This window comes from Microcaecilia unicolor, chromosome 1 (assembly GCF_901765095.1).
Source record: "Microcaecilia unicolor chromosome 1, aMicUni1.1, whole genome shotgun sequence".
In the NCBI taxonomy this organism is placed as follows: Eukaryota; Metazoa; Chordata; class Amphibia; order Gymnophiona; family Siphonopidae; genus Microcaecilia; species Microcaecilia unicolor.
In genome coordinates, this window is record NC_044031.1 from 479,343,801 (window position 1) to 479,359,879 (window position 16,079).

Consider the following 16,079-nt stretch of genomic DNA (forward strand, 5'->3'; position numbering starts at 1 on the left):
AGAGGAAGGTCTCCTAAAAGGACAGCATCACCCCCGTGAAGTAGGAAGTAATCCTGTAGCCAGGGCCTGAAATCCAAGGGATGCAGTATCCTCTTGCATCAAGGATGTGTCTCCAGGAACTCCTGCCCAGAAAGGAAGGGTTAGGACAGCTGTTATAGCTGGTGATTCAATCATTACACATGTAGATACCTGGGCAGCCAGTGGGCAAAAGGCTCGCCTGGTCACTTCCCTGCCTAGTGCGAAGGTGGCGAACCTCACACATCACCTAGACTGGATTTTAGATAGTGCTGGGGAATAGTCAGCTATCTTGTAACATGTATCAATGACATAGGAAAATATGGGAAGGAGGTTCTCTAAGCCAAATTTAGGATCTTAGATAGAAAACTGAAAACCAGATCCACCAAGGTAGCTTTTTCAGAAATGCTTCCATTCCACATGCAGGACCAAAGAGGCAGGCAGAGCTCCTAAGTCACAATGCATGGTTGAGACAATGATGCAGGAATGAGGAATATAGATTTGATAGGAACTGGGCAATATTCTGGGGAAGGGGGAACCTGTTCCGAAAGGATAGACTCCACCTTAACCCGGAATGGAATCAAGCTGCTGTCACTAACATTTAAAAAGGAGACAGAGCAGCTTTAAAACTAAAATGGAAAAAAGAAGGGCGTCCTTGACGAGCATTTGGCCAACTTTACTTGGTCCATTTTTTCTTGTGACCAAGCCTCAAAAAGGTGCCCGAACTGACCAGATGACCACCAGATTGAATCAGGGATGACCTCCCTTTACTCCCCCCCAGTGGTCACCAACCCCCACCCACCCTAAAAAAAAAAAAATTACAGCCTCTATGCCAGCTTCAAATGTCATACCCAGCTCCATGACAGCAGTATGCAGGTCCCTGAAGCAGTTTTAGTGGGTGCAGTGCACTTCAGGCAGGCGGACCCAGGTCCATCCCCCCCCCCCACCTGTTACACTTGTGGTGGTAAATGTGAGCCCTCAAAACCCACCACAAACCCACTGTACCCACATGTAGGTGCCCCCCTTCACCCCTTAGGGCTATGGTAGTGCTGTACAGTTGTGGGGAGTGGGTTTTCATTTTTTTTGGGGGGGGGGGGGTTGGGAGGCTCAGCACACAAGGTAAGGGAGCTATGTACCTGGGAGCAATTTCTGAAGTCCACTGCAGTGCCCCCTAGGATGGCCAGTTGGTGTCCTGGCATGTCAGGGCGACCAGTGCACTACGAATGCTGGCTCCTCCCACGACCAAATGGCTTGGATTTGGTCGTTTCTGAGATGGGCGTCCTCGGTTTCCATTATCGCCGAAAACCAGGAACAACCATCTCTAAGGACAACTATCTCTAAGGTCGACCTAAATGTAGAGATTTGGGCGTCCACGACCGTATTATCAAAACTAAAGATGGACACCCATCTTGTTTCGATAATACGGGTTTCCCCGCCCCTTCACGGAGCCGTCCGTCCTGCGAGGACGGCCCCAGGAAAACTTGGGCGCCCCGTTCGATTATGCCCCTCCATGGTATCAGTCCACCTGCACCATCTGCAGAAGGTAGAGAAATACTGGTTATTTCCAGGGATGCATCACTCCTTATACCGGTGATATCACAAAAATGTCAGTGTTCTCTGCTTCTATCTACTGGTTAGGGAGAATAACCCAGTCACCTAGACTGGTCTAGCAGGATAAAGAATTTACATTTGCTATACCAACGGATTGAAGAGTTAGTTAATTTTTGTTTTCTGGTTCTTAAATACTTTCAACATAAAAGAATTGTGGAAATTTTCAAAAGTGTACAGTATGTTGTGCATATCAGTGAAAAATCCCTATTTTAATGCATGCTGCATTGCACTTTTTAGATAGCATAATGTGAAAAATGTACAAGGGTGTACACAGAGCTGCACTGTATCACAACTATGACAAAAGTTAAATACCTTCCCATCATACATTTTGTAGGGCACTGAGTAACGTCACTATTTAGTAAAGCATCCCTGATGTTGCAGACTGAAAACAGAGTATTGCAGGGTCTATGGTGAGATTTGAATGGGAAATTTATGTATAAAGAGTAAGAATCACATGGGTCAGCCAATGAACAGCTGTGTTTTTTGAATGGTGGTCATGCCCCTATATCAGGGATCAAAAAACTCCAGGCGCCAGGTTGCCATGGCACTTAGAAATTGCACTCTGGCACCTGTGATTTGTTTGGGTTTTTTTGCACTCTAATGATGTTTTATTGGTTGTGGTGCTGTAGAAAAAACAGCATATTTCACGCTTCCCCGTAAGTGGGGCAACTCTCGTGGTTTCAAGTCTCATGAGATTTGGAACCACGGGACCAACCCAAACTTCCTGAATAGCGCGGCTCAATCTTACAGAGAGCAGAGTCACAGTAGAGAAGCAGTAAATATGTGGTTTTTTCCTGCCAGTGAGGGGACTAGGAAGCAAGCTTTGAGAAAGACTGGATCAAGGGGGAGAGGGATATGAGAGAATAAGATAGTGGGGACCCAGGCTATGGTGAAATGTAAAACAAATAGGCAATTGCCTCTTTGGTTTACCTATCAAGGTGGTGCTGTTGCACAGCTGACAGCATGATTTGGGAAGGGAAGCTGCTGGCTTCTGCTAGTGATTTGCAGAGGCACCTTAAGGAACTGATTTACTACAGTTTCTTTGGCCACAGACATAGAATAACAAAACAACCTTAGTAAACAAGTTTCTAAAAACTGCTGCTCTCAGTTTTGGAGGCGTGGGGAAGGAGATATTAGAGAGGTCTTGATGGCTGGTTCCTAAGTTTTTGAGCTGTCTCCTAGATTTAATAAAAAGTGTCATGGCCTGCTCTATACGCTCGTCCTCAACTTACTGGCTTGAACATCTTAGCAGTTAAAACTTGGACCCAATGCAACCCATTACTCCACTAGCTATCACAGGCTTGTTATATTATTGCAACTTTGATCATATATAATCAATCCAGATTTTTTCTCCTTTTAGTACAAATCTTTGCATAAAAACATCAAATTTCAGTTTATCCTAAGATCATAATTGAATTTAACTTAGGTTTGGCTCTAGTAATTTTCAAAACAGATATCTGTGTACAACAAAACAATGAGTAAAATGAACTACTTAGTTTCATATTCAGCAGAACACTGTTCAAATCTCCTTCATATTACTCATTTTACTTTCACCATAATTAAAATTTTTGGTTGTGATCAGCAGAGTAGAAAAATACTTTTAAAAAAGTGTTTGACAAGCTAAATCAACAAAAGCAGGGAATGCCTTAAACAATGAATAACTAATATAAACTTACACATGAAAGGCAACTTTTCTGGACAGGGATCATGAGGAGAATAAGTAAAATTTTCTGGAAGAAATGTTGCTTGAGCAATGTAATCACTGGAATTGCTGCCCTCAGGATAATCTTAAGCAAAACAAAAAATTATTTCATTAAAATGTGTACTTACAGCACATGATATAATATAAGCCAGAAATGCCCAAAGAAGAGCAGATTGAACCATTCCAGTCTTAACTGTAAGATTAGGCACACCTGAGTTTTTCCTCACCTACTCATTCATATATACTCTAGTTCAGAGCAGAACCAAATGTCAAACTGTTACACAACAAGATTCTTCAAATAGTCCTTGCTTATAAACAACGGATTTAAAAAAAACACACACCCATCATATATATTGTGCAGGGTTTCATTAAAAAAGCATGGGAATTCTTCATGGTAGTTTATTTTGCACAGAAACTATTTTGCCAATTAATTCTTTTTAACAGGTTTCCTACATACAATGCTAAAGAGTAAGTACAGAGTTCTGTATAAAGTTTTACAATTATAGTTAGGAGCACCAAGACAGTACATATATTATACCTGACTACATCATTTACCTGCATCTGCACAACACAAAACATCTGGAGTTTTAAAAATGTTATGGCAGATAAAGAAAAGCTACATGTCTGTAGCAGGCATTCTAAAAGAAGCAGAAAATTTTGACTAACAAAGTGGGTGACATCATCCAACAGCACAAAAATGAAATTGCTTTCTCAGAATTCAAGAACCATTGCAACATGCATATACCATCCTGCATGTTGAGGACCTGCAAAGTCACCTCAGTTCATAGCTATCTACCCTCTGGGAAGTGGGAGAGACTGTGCTCTGATTTATCCTGTCTATAGAGAACACACCTGCAACACATAAGAAAAGCGAAGTTTCTTACCTAAAGCAGGTATTCTCCGAGGACAGCAGGCTAGATATTCTCACATGTGGGTGATGTCACGTCGGCCCGGAGGATTTTCTAGCAAAATCCCAAAAGTCTCTTCCAGAGCGCTCCGTCACGCGAGACGATCACATCGCGCATGCGCACGCACGATTTCCCGCTCGCCGCGCAGACACGCTCCTCAGTTGAATCCAAAAGATGAAAGAAAAGCAACTCCAAAGGGGAGGAAGGAGGGTTTGTGAGAATATCCAGCCTGCTGTCCTCGGAGAATACCTGCTTCAGGTAAGAAACTTCACTTTCTCCGAGGACAAGCAGACTGATATTCTCACATGTGGGGTATCCCTAGCCCCCAGGATCACTCAACACAACAAACAGTGGTCAATTGGGCCTCGCAACAGCGAGGACATAACAAAAATTGACCTGAAACAAGAAATATCTAACTGAAAGTGCAGCCTGGAACAGAATAAAAATGGGCCTAGGAGGATTGGAGTTGGATTCTAAAAACCCCAAACAGATTCTGCAGCACCAACTGCCCAAACCGACTGTCGCGTCGACTGTCCTGCTGAAGGCAGTAATGAGATGTGAATGTGTGGACTGATGACCACATCGCAGCCTTGCAGATCTCTTCAATAGTGGCTGACCTAAGATGAGCCACTGATGCAGCCATGGCTCTAACATTATGAGCCATGACATGGCCCTCTAAAGTCAGCCCAGCTTGGGCGTAAGAGAAGGAAATGCAATCTGCTAGCCAATTAGATATGGTGCATTTCCCAACAGCAACTCCCCTCTTGTTGGGATTAAAAGAAATAAACAACTGGGCGGACTGTCTGTGGGGGCTTGTTCGCTCCACATAAAAGGCCAGTGCTCTTTTGCAGTCCAAAGTGTGCAGCTTGCTTTCGCCAGGACTTGTATGAGGACGGGGAAATAATGTTGGCAAGACAATTGACTGGTTCAGATGGAACTCCGACACCACGTTTGGCAAGAACTTAGGGTGCGTGCGGAGGACTACTCTGTTATGATGAAATTTAAGATAAGGAGCATGAACCACTAGAGCCTGAAGCTTACTGACCCTACGAGCTGAAGTTACAGCCACCAAGAAAATGACCTTCCAGGTCAAGTACTTCAGATGGCAGAAATTCAGTGCCTCGAAAGGGGGTTTCATCAGCTGGGTGAGAACGACATTGAGATCCCATGACACTGGTGAAGGTTTGACAGGGGGCTTTGACAAAAGCAAACCTCTCACGAAGCGAACAACTAAAGGCTGTCCAGAGATAGGCTGACCCTCCACACGTTGATGATAAGCACTAACTGCACTAAGGTGAACCCTTACTGAGTTGGTCTTAAGACCAGACTCTGATAAGTGCAGAAGGTATTCAAGCAAGGTCTGTGTAGGACAAGATAAGGGGTCTAGAAACCTGCTGTCACACCAGACGGCAAACCTCTTCCATTTAAAAGAGTAACATCTTTTAGTGGAATCTTACCTGGAAACAAGTAAGACTCGGGAGACACCCTCAGAAAGACCCAAGGAGGCAAATTCTACGCTCTCAACATCCTGGCCTTGAGAGCCAGACTGGAGGTTGGGATGCAGAAGTGCCCCCTCGTTCTGAGTAATGAGGGTTGGAAAACACTCCAATCTCCACGGTTCTTCGGAGGACAACTCCAGAAGAAGAGGGAACCAGATCTGACGCGGCCAGAAAGGCGCAATCAGAATCATGGTTCCGCGGTCTTGCTTGAGTTTCAGCAAAGCCTTCCCCACTAGAGGTATGGGAGGATACGCATACAGAAGGCCTATTCCCCAATGAAGGAGAAAGGCATCCGACGCTAGCCTGCCTTGGGCCTGTAGTCTGGAACAGAACTGAGGGACCTTGTGATTGAATTGAGTGGCAAAAAGATCCACCGAGGGGGTGCCCCACGCTCGGAAGATCTTTCTGGCGACAGCCATGCTCAGTGAACCACTCGTGAGGTTGCATTATCCTGCTCAACCTGTCGGCCAGACTGTTGTTTACGCCGACCAGATAAAAGGCTTGGAGAAACATGCCGTGTTGGCGAGCCCAAAGCCACATCTGTACGGCTTCTTGACACAGAGGACGAGATCCGGTGCCCCCTTGCTTGTTTGTGTAGTACATTGCAACCTGATTGGCTGTTTGAATCAGAATAATTTGGTTGGATAGCCAATCTCTGAAAGCCTTTAGAGTGTTCCAGATCGCTCGCAACTCCAGGAGGTTGATCTGAAGCCCATCTACATGCGCTCCCCATCCGAGGAGGGATGCATCCGTCGTCAGCACTTTTTGTGGCTGAGGAATTTGGAATGGGCGCCCCAAAACCAGATTGGATCGAATTGTCCACCACTGAAGTGAATTCCGAAAGTCGATGGACAGCTGGATCACATCCTCTAGATTCCCTGAAGCTTGAAACCACTGGGAAGCTAGGGTCCACTGAGTCAATCTCATGTGAAGACGTGCCATGGAAGTTACATGAACTGGCCATTTCCCCGAGTCCGAAGACATTCTGCTGAGGAAATAAGCTTGCAAGTTCAGTGAACCCACAATGTGGGATGCTGAAATTACCAGAATGTTTAATTCCACCTATTGAAAAAAAAAAAAAAAAAGTCTCCTGGGCTAAGGATACATTCTTTGTCCCCCCCCCCCCCCCCCCGCCTGTTGATGCAAAGCACCACTGTAACATTGTCCAAGAGCACTCACACCTGTCTTCTTCAAAGAAGAGACACAAAAGCTAGCAGAGCTTTCCTGACACTTCGAAGTTCTAATCTGTTGTAGAAGCCTCCACTCTCGACCAGTGGCCCTCCACAGATTGGTAAAGATAATGGGTTCACCAGCTGAAAAGGCTAGCAACGGAGGTGAGAACACACCAACTGGGAGTTTGCATGAGCAACCCCACCCAAGTGTGTACAGGAAGAAGCCACCAGGTCAGATTCTGTCTGGCTTGAGACATTCATGGCACCAACTGGTCGTAATTCTCTGAGACCAGAGACCACTGGCTCAACAGGGAAGACTGCAGGGACTACATAGGAAACTGCCCAAGGCAGAACATCCAAAGTTGCTGCCATAGTTTAAGTTTAAATCAATTTGATATACCACCTCTATCGAGACACGGTTTACATATACTATACAGGTACTTGCACCTGGGGCAAAAGAGGGCTAAGTGACTTGCCCAGGGTCACACGGAGCTGCAGAGGGAATTGAACCTAGTTCCCCAGGATCTTAACCCACTGCCGACCGTTAGGCAGCAGTGGGAATTGAACCCAGTTCCCCAGGATCAAAGTCCACTGCACTAACCACTAGGCAATTCCTCCACTGAGAACCTGAGTATAATCCCACACTCAAGGGCACAAAAGAGAGAGAAGCTTGAGAATTTGTCTGAGCTTGAGCAGACGATGCTGGGAAAGAAAAACCTTTCCCAACTTGGTATCGAAGCATACTCCCAGAAATTCCAGGGTCTGAGTGGGGGCGAGATGACTCTTGCTCTGATTCACCACCCAACTCTGTGCGGAAAGAAAAGAGATAGTACCCTCTGTGTACTCTAAAGACTCTCTTGATAAGAAGGGGCCCGAATCAGCCAATCGTCTGTATAATTATGGTACAGCCAGAGACCCCCCTACTGGAATGGTGGCGGGCCCAGTCATATGGAAACAAAATGGAGGATTTCAGCACAAGATGGAAGCCGTATCTGTTACAAAGTGGAATTTTCTCTAATGTAAGTTAGAAAAACAAGTTGAGAAATGAGTGAGTCATGCCAGGTGCAAAGAAAATAGGGAACTAGCTGTCCAAGAGGGGAGGGAGACTTTCCTGTGAGCAGGATTGTGGTCAGCCATGGTGTGGGAAAGGAAAGGTGTAGCTGGATTCAGGGTCTTGCTCAAGATTTGTGGTCAAGCGAGCTAAAGACAAAACCATGTTAGCAAGATAGAAGCTACTCATTAGCATGAGCCAATCAGTGACAACCACGACATTAGCATAGATCCAATCAGGTATATCTATTGTCATATTATCCATATCCTGAGGGCACCTATAAAAATCAGAGTATTTCCTGGTTTAAGCTAGAGAGAAGGGTTGCCACTCTCTCTCTCCAAGGGAAACCAATGTGTCCAGCAGAATTGACAAATTACCTAATTGCTTTCCCTTGTAAAACCTTTAATTGGTAAGAGAAATTATAAAAGATTAGGAACTAATTAACACCTGTTTGCAGCTGGATTATTATATTCCTATAATTAATTGATTGTACGTGCCTGTTGTCAATCACTGATTTGACTTGTACCTTGGCAAATAAACTCTTCATTCCAAATGATGATCTGTGGGCTTCACTTAATGATGAAAGGCTGTAAGTATAAATGCTTTTGCTGTATCAGGCTATCTTTCGCTGCATTGTATAACCTGTGACCTAAATCCAGTTTGTCATAAGGCTGGTATCTTTTCCTTAGACCTAACGTCTCCCTTAGTGGCAATTCCTTTTAGAACTTCACAACTCCTTGATTACCCCAGTACTAGTGCTATTTAGAGATGGAGTCAGATTTAAGGTCACTCCAGCCTTCTTGGGGGTCTCTGGACCCCTAAATTTAAAACAGTCCAGGTAAGGTTGGACTTGGATCCCCTGCTCGCAAAGGAAGACTGCGACCACCACAATGACCTTGGAAGAAGTACGAGGTGCAGTGGCAAGGCCAAAAGGAATGGCCATGAATTGATAATGATTCCCCAGGACAGCAAACCAGAGAAAATTTTCTGCAAGGAGGCCAAATCAGAATATGAAATAAGCTTCCTTGAGAGCCAATGAAGTAAGAAATTTGTCTGGCTGAACCGAGGCTATGACAGAACAAAGAGTCTTCATATAGAAGTGTTGCACCCTGAGAGACTTGTTCACCCCCCCCCTCCCCCCCGGAAACCCAGAACTGGGTTAAGAGAGTCTTCTTTCTTTGGGACAACAAAATAGATGGAGTAGCAACCCATGCCTCTCTCTGCTGAAGGAACGGCTTGAATAGCACCCACCGGGTACATCAAGGATGTCAGTGTAGTTAGTACTGTCCAAATCTTGGCAGAGCTGCCGCAAGGGGACAGCAAGAAAAGATCTGTGAGTGGCTTGGAAATTTCTAGCTTGTAGCCATGAATAATGATGTCTAATACACACTAGTCTATAATGATAGCAGTCCACTCCTTGTAAGAGTGAGAAAGACACCCTCCTATTTCTATGCTCAAAGAGTGAACCTCGACCTGTCATTCTGAGAGCTGCGAAGAGGGAGAGGTTCTAGAAGTAGCAGAGGAGGCCTTCTTTCCTCCTCAAAAGGAAGGCTGAGTCTTCCCTGGTCTATACCTCCGAGCTTCTCAAAAGCGAGACCGAGACGTTCAGAGATTAGGCTTAAGCTTGTCCTCTGGTAGTCACTAGATATTGGAATCTCCCAGGTCAACAATCTTTTCCAGATCCACACCAAACAATAGTTTCCTCCAAAAAGGTAACTTCGCCAGATGAGATTTGGATGCCACATCAACTACCCAATGTCTCAGCCAGCATCTCACCAAACAGCCAAGGACATACCTTTGGCCAAAGCCTAAAGAATATCATACAGAGCATCTGACAAATAGGATAATCCCGCCTCAAGAGAAGAAGAAAGTCTGGAGGCAAGTCCAATGTGGACAACTGTTGTATCCATGATAAAGAAGCCCTGGCCACAAAAGAAGAAGAAATTGCTGCTTGAGAATTCAATGCAGCAATTTGAAAGGCAAGCTTTAAGGAAGCTCAAGCTTGCGGACATGCACATCCTTCAATGTAGTGCCACCTTCAACAGGGATAGTGTTTAGTAACTGCCATGATAACAGCATCCACCTCAGGCAGGGCAAAACTGCTCCAAATCAGACAGAAGAGGATATAATTTGGGCACAGCCCAAAACACCCAGAGGTTAGAATCAAGGATATCCCACTGAGCTGTTATAAGCTCCTGCACAGCCTCATGAATATGGAAAGAGACAGAAGAACTCTTAGTACCTGACAAAATAAAGGGAGCAGGCCCAGAGGATTGAGAAGTAGAAGAAGAAATGTTTAAAGCCTCCTTAGATGCAATTTACACGCGTCATTGAGGCTTTATGTTTCTCCATCAAGAGCGCTGAAGGCAGGGTTTGGTGACTCAGGAGCGTGCCCTAGATGCGGACAGACACTTGCAACACTTGGTCATATGTTTTGGCACTGCCCTAATATAGCGGACTTTTGGTCTCGGGTACTGGTCGAAATTCGGGCATATTGGGGCCGCACCATACAGAAACATCCGTTGCTGCTCTTTGGGATTTATAAAGAGGCGAAACCTACAGTTCCGGGATTCACCTCCTTTCTCAGGCGAGCAGTGTTGACTGGGAAAAAGACTATACTACTGAACTGGCGAGAAGCAACGACCCCGTCAATAAGCGTTTGGAGGACGCAAATGATTGAACATCTGAAATTAGAAAGATGTGGAGTTACAGATTTTGCCTCTAAAGAGGGCAGGAACCTAGAGAAAACGTGGGCGAACTTTTGGGATACCCTGCAGCCAGCGGCAAGAAGTAGAATACTGAATTAAACACACTGTTGGACTCGATCTATGTGACTTGGACTCCTTGCAAATAACAGATAGTATGGGGGGTACGGGGGGGAAAAGGGGGGACTCTGGGGGAGGGGATAGGGGATCCGGATAGGAGGGATATGCTTTTGCAGATTGTTTCCTCCAAGTTATGTTTTGTTGCTTTTGAAACTTAATAAAAATGATTTAAACATAAAGCCTCCTTAGAGCTAGTGATTAAGAAAGGTAACTCCACTCTCAAAAATAACCTAGTGGCAGTAGGATCATCTCCCCCGTCTGCCCCTGAAATTTCCAAGTCAGGGACATCAGCATAACTAGAGTGGTCAGAATTCACGGACAAAACATCCTCTAATTCCCGAGGAGCAACATCCTTCAAATCCTGTGAAATATAAAGTTTTCTTTTCTTAGGAAGCTGCTCCTCCAAAACAACGTTAGAGGGAGAAGCAGAAGCAGCTTGAGCTGACTTCTATTACTGCATCAGGCATTTTTATTGAACAAATTCAGACGAAAACGGTAGAAAAGGGACTTCAATCTCTGTAGATCCAACATCCCAGGACAGAACAGTGGGCGAGAAACTCACTGACAAAATGGGCACCAAAGCACTGCAGAGCACAGAAGTCGTTGCCACTGAGTCTGCCAAAACTGCTACTGGAGCGCAGCCCATCTGACCCACAAGAGATGGAGTACCGGCGGCAAAACCCAGTAACATGTCTGCAAACAGGAACCGGTAGCAGAGAGCTTACCCCCACAGCATGCACAAGACTTAACAGGCTCAGATATAGTGAATAAAAAATATACTCACAGGAAACAGGCAGTCTTGTGACTTCCAAAGCACCGAAGCCCAAAATTTTCCCACAGCACAAGCACTCCCAAAGAGAACCGCAGTGACTGACTTTTTTTTTTTTTTTTTTTTTAAATAGAAGAGGGAAAACAGAAACAGAGGCAGAAAGTGGCAATGGGCGAGCAGGGAGGATCACATGTAGGTTTACACATGTAGATAGGACCATCTCAGCCTAAACTCTACTGAACCTGCAAGCAAGACAGGAGGCCACACAGAAGTCACCACACTGCACAGGAGCTGCTATCCCGCCTGCTGGAGAGAGATAGAATACTGGCTGATTTGCTATGAACAAGACCTTATAAGGCACAACTCATTAGTGTTCTCTATCTCCATCTGCTGGTGGATGGTCACAACCCATTTGTATAGACTGATCTTTGGGACATAACAGAAGAGACTTTTACCAGGTCAACTACAATCATAAGTACATAAGTACATAAGTAGTGCCATACTGGGAAAGACCAAAGGTCCATCTAGCCCAGCATCCTGTCACCGACAGTGGCCAATCCAGGTCAAGGGCACCTGGCACGCTCCCCAAACGTAAAAACATTCCAGACAAGTTATACCTAAAAATGCGGAATTTTTCCAAGTCCATTTAATAGCGGTCTATGGACTTGTCCTTTAGGAATCTATCTAACCCCTTTTTAAACTCCGTCAAGCTAACCGCCCGTACCACGTTCTCCGGCAACGAATTCCAGAGTCTAATTACACGTTGGGTGAAGAAAAATTTTCTCCGATTCGTTTTAAATTTACCACACTGTAGCTTCAACTCATGCCCTCTAGTCCTAGTATTTTTGGATAGCGTGAACAGTCGCTTCACATCCACCCGATCCATTCCACTCATTATTTTATACACTTCTATCATATCTCCCCTCAGCCGTCTCTTCTCCAAGCTAAAAAGCCCTAGCCTTCTCAGCCTCTCTTCATAGGAAAGTCGTCCCATCCCCACTATCATTTTCGTCGCCCTTCGCTGTACCTTTTCCAATTCTACTATATCTTTTTGAGATACGGAGACCAGTACTGAACACAATACTCCAGGTGCGGTCGCACCATGGAGCGATACAACGGCATTATAACATCCGCACACCTGGACTCCATACCCTTCCTAATAACACCCAACATTCTATTCGCTTTCCTAGCCGCAGCAGCACACTGAGCAGAAGGTTTCAGCGTATCATCGACGACGACACCCAGATCCCTTTCTTGATCCGTAACTCCTAACGCGGAACCTTGCAAGACGTAGCTATAATTCGGGTTCCTCTTACCCACATGCATCACTTTGCACTTGTCAACATTGAACTTCATCTGCCACTTGCACGCCCAATCTCCCAGTCTCGCAAGGTCCTCCTGTAATCGTTCACATTCCTCCTGCGACTTGACGACCCTGAATAATTTTGTGTCATCGGCGAATTTAATTACCTCACTAGTTATTCCCATCTCTAGGTCATTTATAAATACATTAAAAAGCAACGGACCCAGCACAGACCCCTGCGGGACCCCACTAACTACCCTCCTCCACTGAGAATACTGGCCACGCAATCCTACTCTCTGCTTCCTATCTTTCAACCAGTTCTTAATCCATAATAATACCCTACCTCCGATTCCATGACTCTGCAATTTCTTCAGGAGTCTTTTGTGCGGCACTTTGTCAAACGCCTTCTGAAAATCCAGATATACAATATCAACCGGCTCCCCATTGTCCACATGTTTGCTTACCCCCTCAAAAAAATGCATTAGATTGGTGAGGCAAGACTTCCCTTCACTAAATCCGTGCTGACTTTGTCTCATCAGTCCATGTTTTTGTATATGCTCTGCAATTTTATTCTTAATAATAGCCTCCACCATCTTGCCCGGCACCGACGTCAGACTCACCGGTCTATAATTTCCCGGATCTCCTCTGGAACCCTTCTTAAAAATCGGAGTAACATTGGCTACCCTCCAGTCTTCCGGTACTACACTCGATTTTAGGGACAGATTGCATATTTCTAACAGTAGCTCCGCAAGTTCATTTTTTAGTTCTATTAATACTCTGGGATGAATACCATCAGGTCCCGGTGATTTACTACTCTTCAGCTTGCTGAACTGACCCATTACATCCTCCAAGGTTACAGAGAATTCGTTTAGTTTCTCCGACTCCCCCGCTTCAAATATTCTTTCCGGCACCGGTGTCCCCCCCAAATCCTCCTCGGTGAAGACCGAAGCAAAGAATTCATTTAATTTCTCCGCTACGGCTTTGTCCTCCCTGATCGCCCCTTTAACACCATTTTCGTCCAGCGGCCCAACCGACTCTTTGGCCGGTTTCCTGCTTTTAATGTATCTAAAAAAATTTTTACTATGTATTTTTGCTTCCAACGCTAATTTCTTCTCAAAGTCCTTTTTTGCCCTCCTTATCTCCGCTTTGCATTTGGCTTGGCATTCCTTATGATCTATCCTGTTACTTTCAGTTGGTTCTCTTCTCCACTTTCTGAAGGATTGTTTTTTGGCTCTAATGACTTCCTTTATCTTACTGTTTAGCCACGCCGGCTGAAATCCTTAATAAAATACAAGCAGATTTGAAGTTGTGGATAGATTTACTGATATCCTGAGTAAAAAGGATCAATCTAATTAAGATGGACAGGCTGCCTCTTATTACATTTATTTCAGAACCTCCCCTGCTCTATCCTTAGGTCAATCATCGTAACACTGAATGGAAAGTTGTCAAGCTTTACATGACATAACAGAAACACTAGGGTTGAGTATTTTTCAATATGTATGGTGAAGATGTAATAAGCCAAACTGACAAGTTAAAGAGCAGCAAATCTGTAGGACTACAAGGAATACAGGGTACTGAAGGAGTTCAAAAATAAAGCTGCAGGTCTCCTATTGGTAATCTGTAATCGTCCAGGGTACCTGAAGATCGGCAGGTAGCTAATGTAATACCAATTTCTTAAAAGGGCTCCAGGAGTGATCTGGGCAAACTACAGACTGGTAAGACTCGTGTCAGTGTTGGGCAAAATGATGGAAGCTATTATAAAGAACAAAAGTAACACACAGATAAACATTGTTTAATGGGACAAAATAAACATGGATTCAGCCAAGGGAAGTCTTGTGTCACAAATCTGCTACATTGTTTTGAAGGTGTGAATAAACATGTGGATAGATACAGCGTATCTAGATTTTCAGAATTTTTTGGCAAAGCCCTTCATGAAAGATTCCTGAGAAAATAAAAGCCATGGGATAGAAGGTAGTGTTCTATTGTGGATTGGGAACTGGTTAAAAAAATAGAAAACAAAGCATAGAATTAAGAGGACAATTCTCTTAATGGAAAGAAGGTGAATAGTGGAGTGTCATAAGGATCTGTACTGGGACCAGTGCTTTAAACATTAATAAATGATCTGACAATGGGAACTGAAAATGAGTGAGGTAATCAAATTTGCAGATGACATGAAACTATTTAAAGCTGTAAAATCACAAAGACTTCATGAAATTGCAGGACCACCTTGAGAGGCTGGAAGAATGGCATCCAAATGTCTATATTAAATTTAATTTGCCAAGTGCAAAGTAATGCACACTGGGAAGAATAATACATATCATAGCTATACAATGTGGGTTCCACATTAAGAGTCACGACCGAGGAAAAGTATTTAAGGGTCATCATGGACAATGCATTAAAACCTTCTGCACAGTATGCGGCAACAGTCAAAAAAGCAAACAGAAAATGTTAAGAATGATTAGGAAAGGAATGGAAAATAAATCAAAGAATATCATAATGTCTCTATATCGTTCCATAGTGATGCCACACTTCCAGTAGTGTGTGCAATTCTGGTCTCCGCATCTCAAAAACGATACAGTGGATCTGGAAAAAGTACAGAGATAGGTGACCAAAAGGATTAAGGGGATTAAAGGAATCTCATATGAGGAAAGGCTGAAGAACTTAGTGCTGTTCAGCTTGGAGAAGAGAAGGTTGAGGGGCAATATGATTGAGGTCTATAAAATCCTGAATGGAGTGCATGAATCAATTGTTTACTCTTTTAAAAAGTACAAAGTGGCACATTTAAACAAATAGGAGAAAATATTTTTTCACTCAACATATAGTTAAGCTCTGGAACTCTTTGCCGGAACAAGTGGTAAAAGCAGCTGATGTAGCTGGGCTTTAAAAAAAAAAAAGGTTTAGACACATTCCCAGAAGAAAAGTCCATAAATCATTAAGGTGGGGAAGTCACTGCTTATCCCTGGGATTAAACAGCATGGAATCTTTGACTCTGCCAGGTACTTGTAGCCTGGACTGCTAACAGGATACTGAGATAGATGGATCCTTGGTCTGACCCAGTACAATTCACGTTCTTACAGGTTAAAGAAGAAGGTGGGATGGTCTTACCTAACCTGGAGGTCTACTACTGGACTTCTAGGCTGGTAGGAGTGAAATGTTGTGGTCACGTGGGAACACAGGCCACCATCTAGCCAACCTTTTCTGTGCATGAGACCGAAAAGGCCTAT

At 44.2% G+C, this 16,079-nt stretch overlaps 1 protein-coding gene across 3 annotated transcripts in view; it reads right to left on the reverse strand.

Moving 5' to 3' along the window:
• B4GALT6 (beta-1,4-galactosyltransferase 6) overlaps positions 1-16,079 on the reverse strand; it is a 327,497-nt gene that overhangs the window by 166,864 nt on the left and 144,554 nt on the right. For all 3 annotated transcript variants that reach the window (XM_030213842.1, XM_030213825.1, XM_030213833.1), the window contains exon 3: positions 3,303-3,413. In XM_030213842.1, coding sequence (XP_030069702.1) covers positions 3,303-3,413 — 111 coding nt within the window. The remainder of the gene's footprint in view (positions 1-3,302; positions 3,414-16,079) is intronic.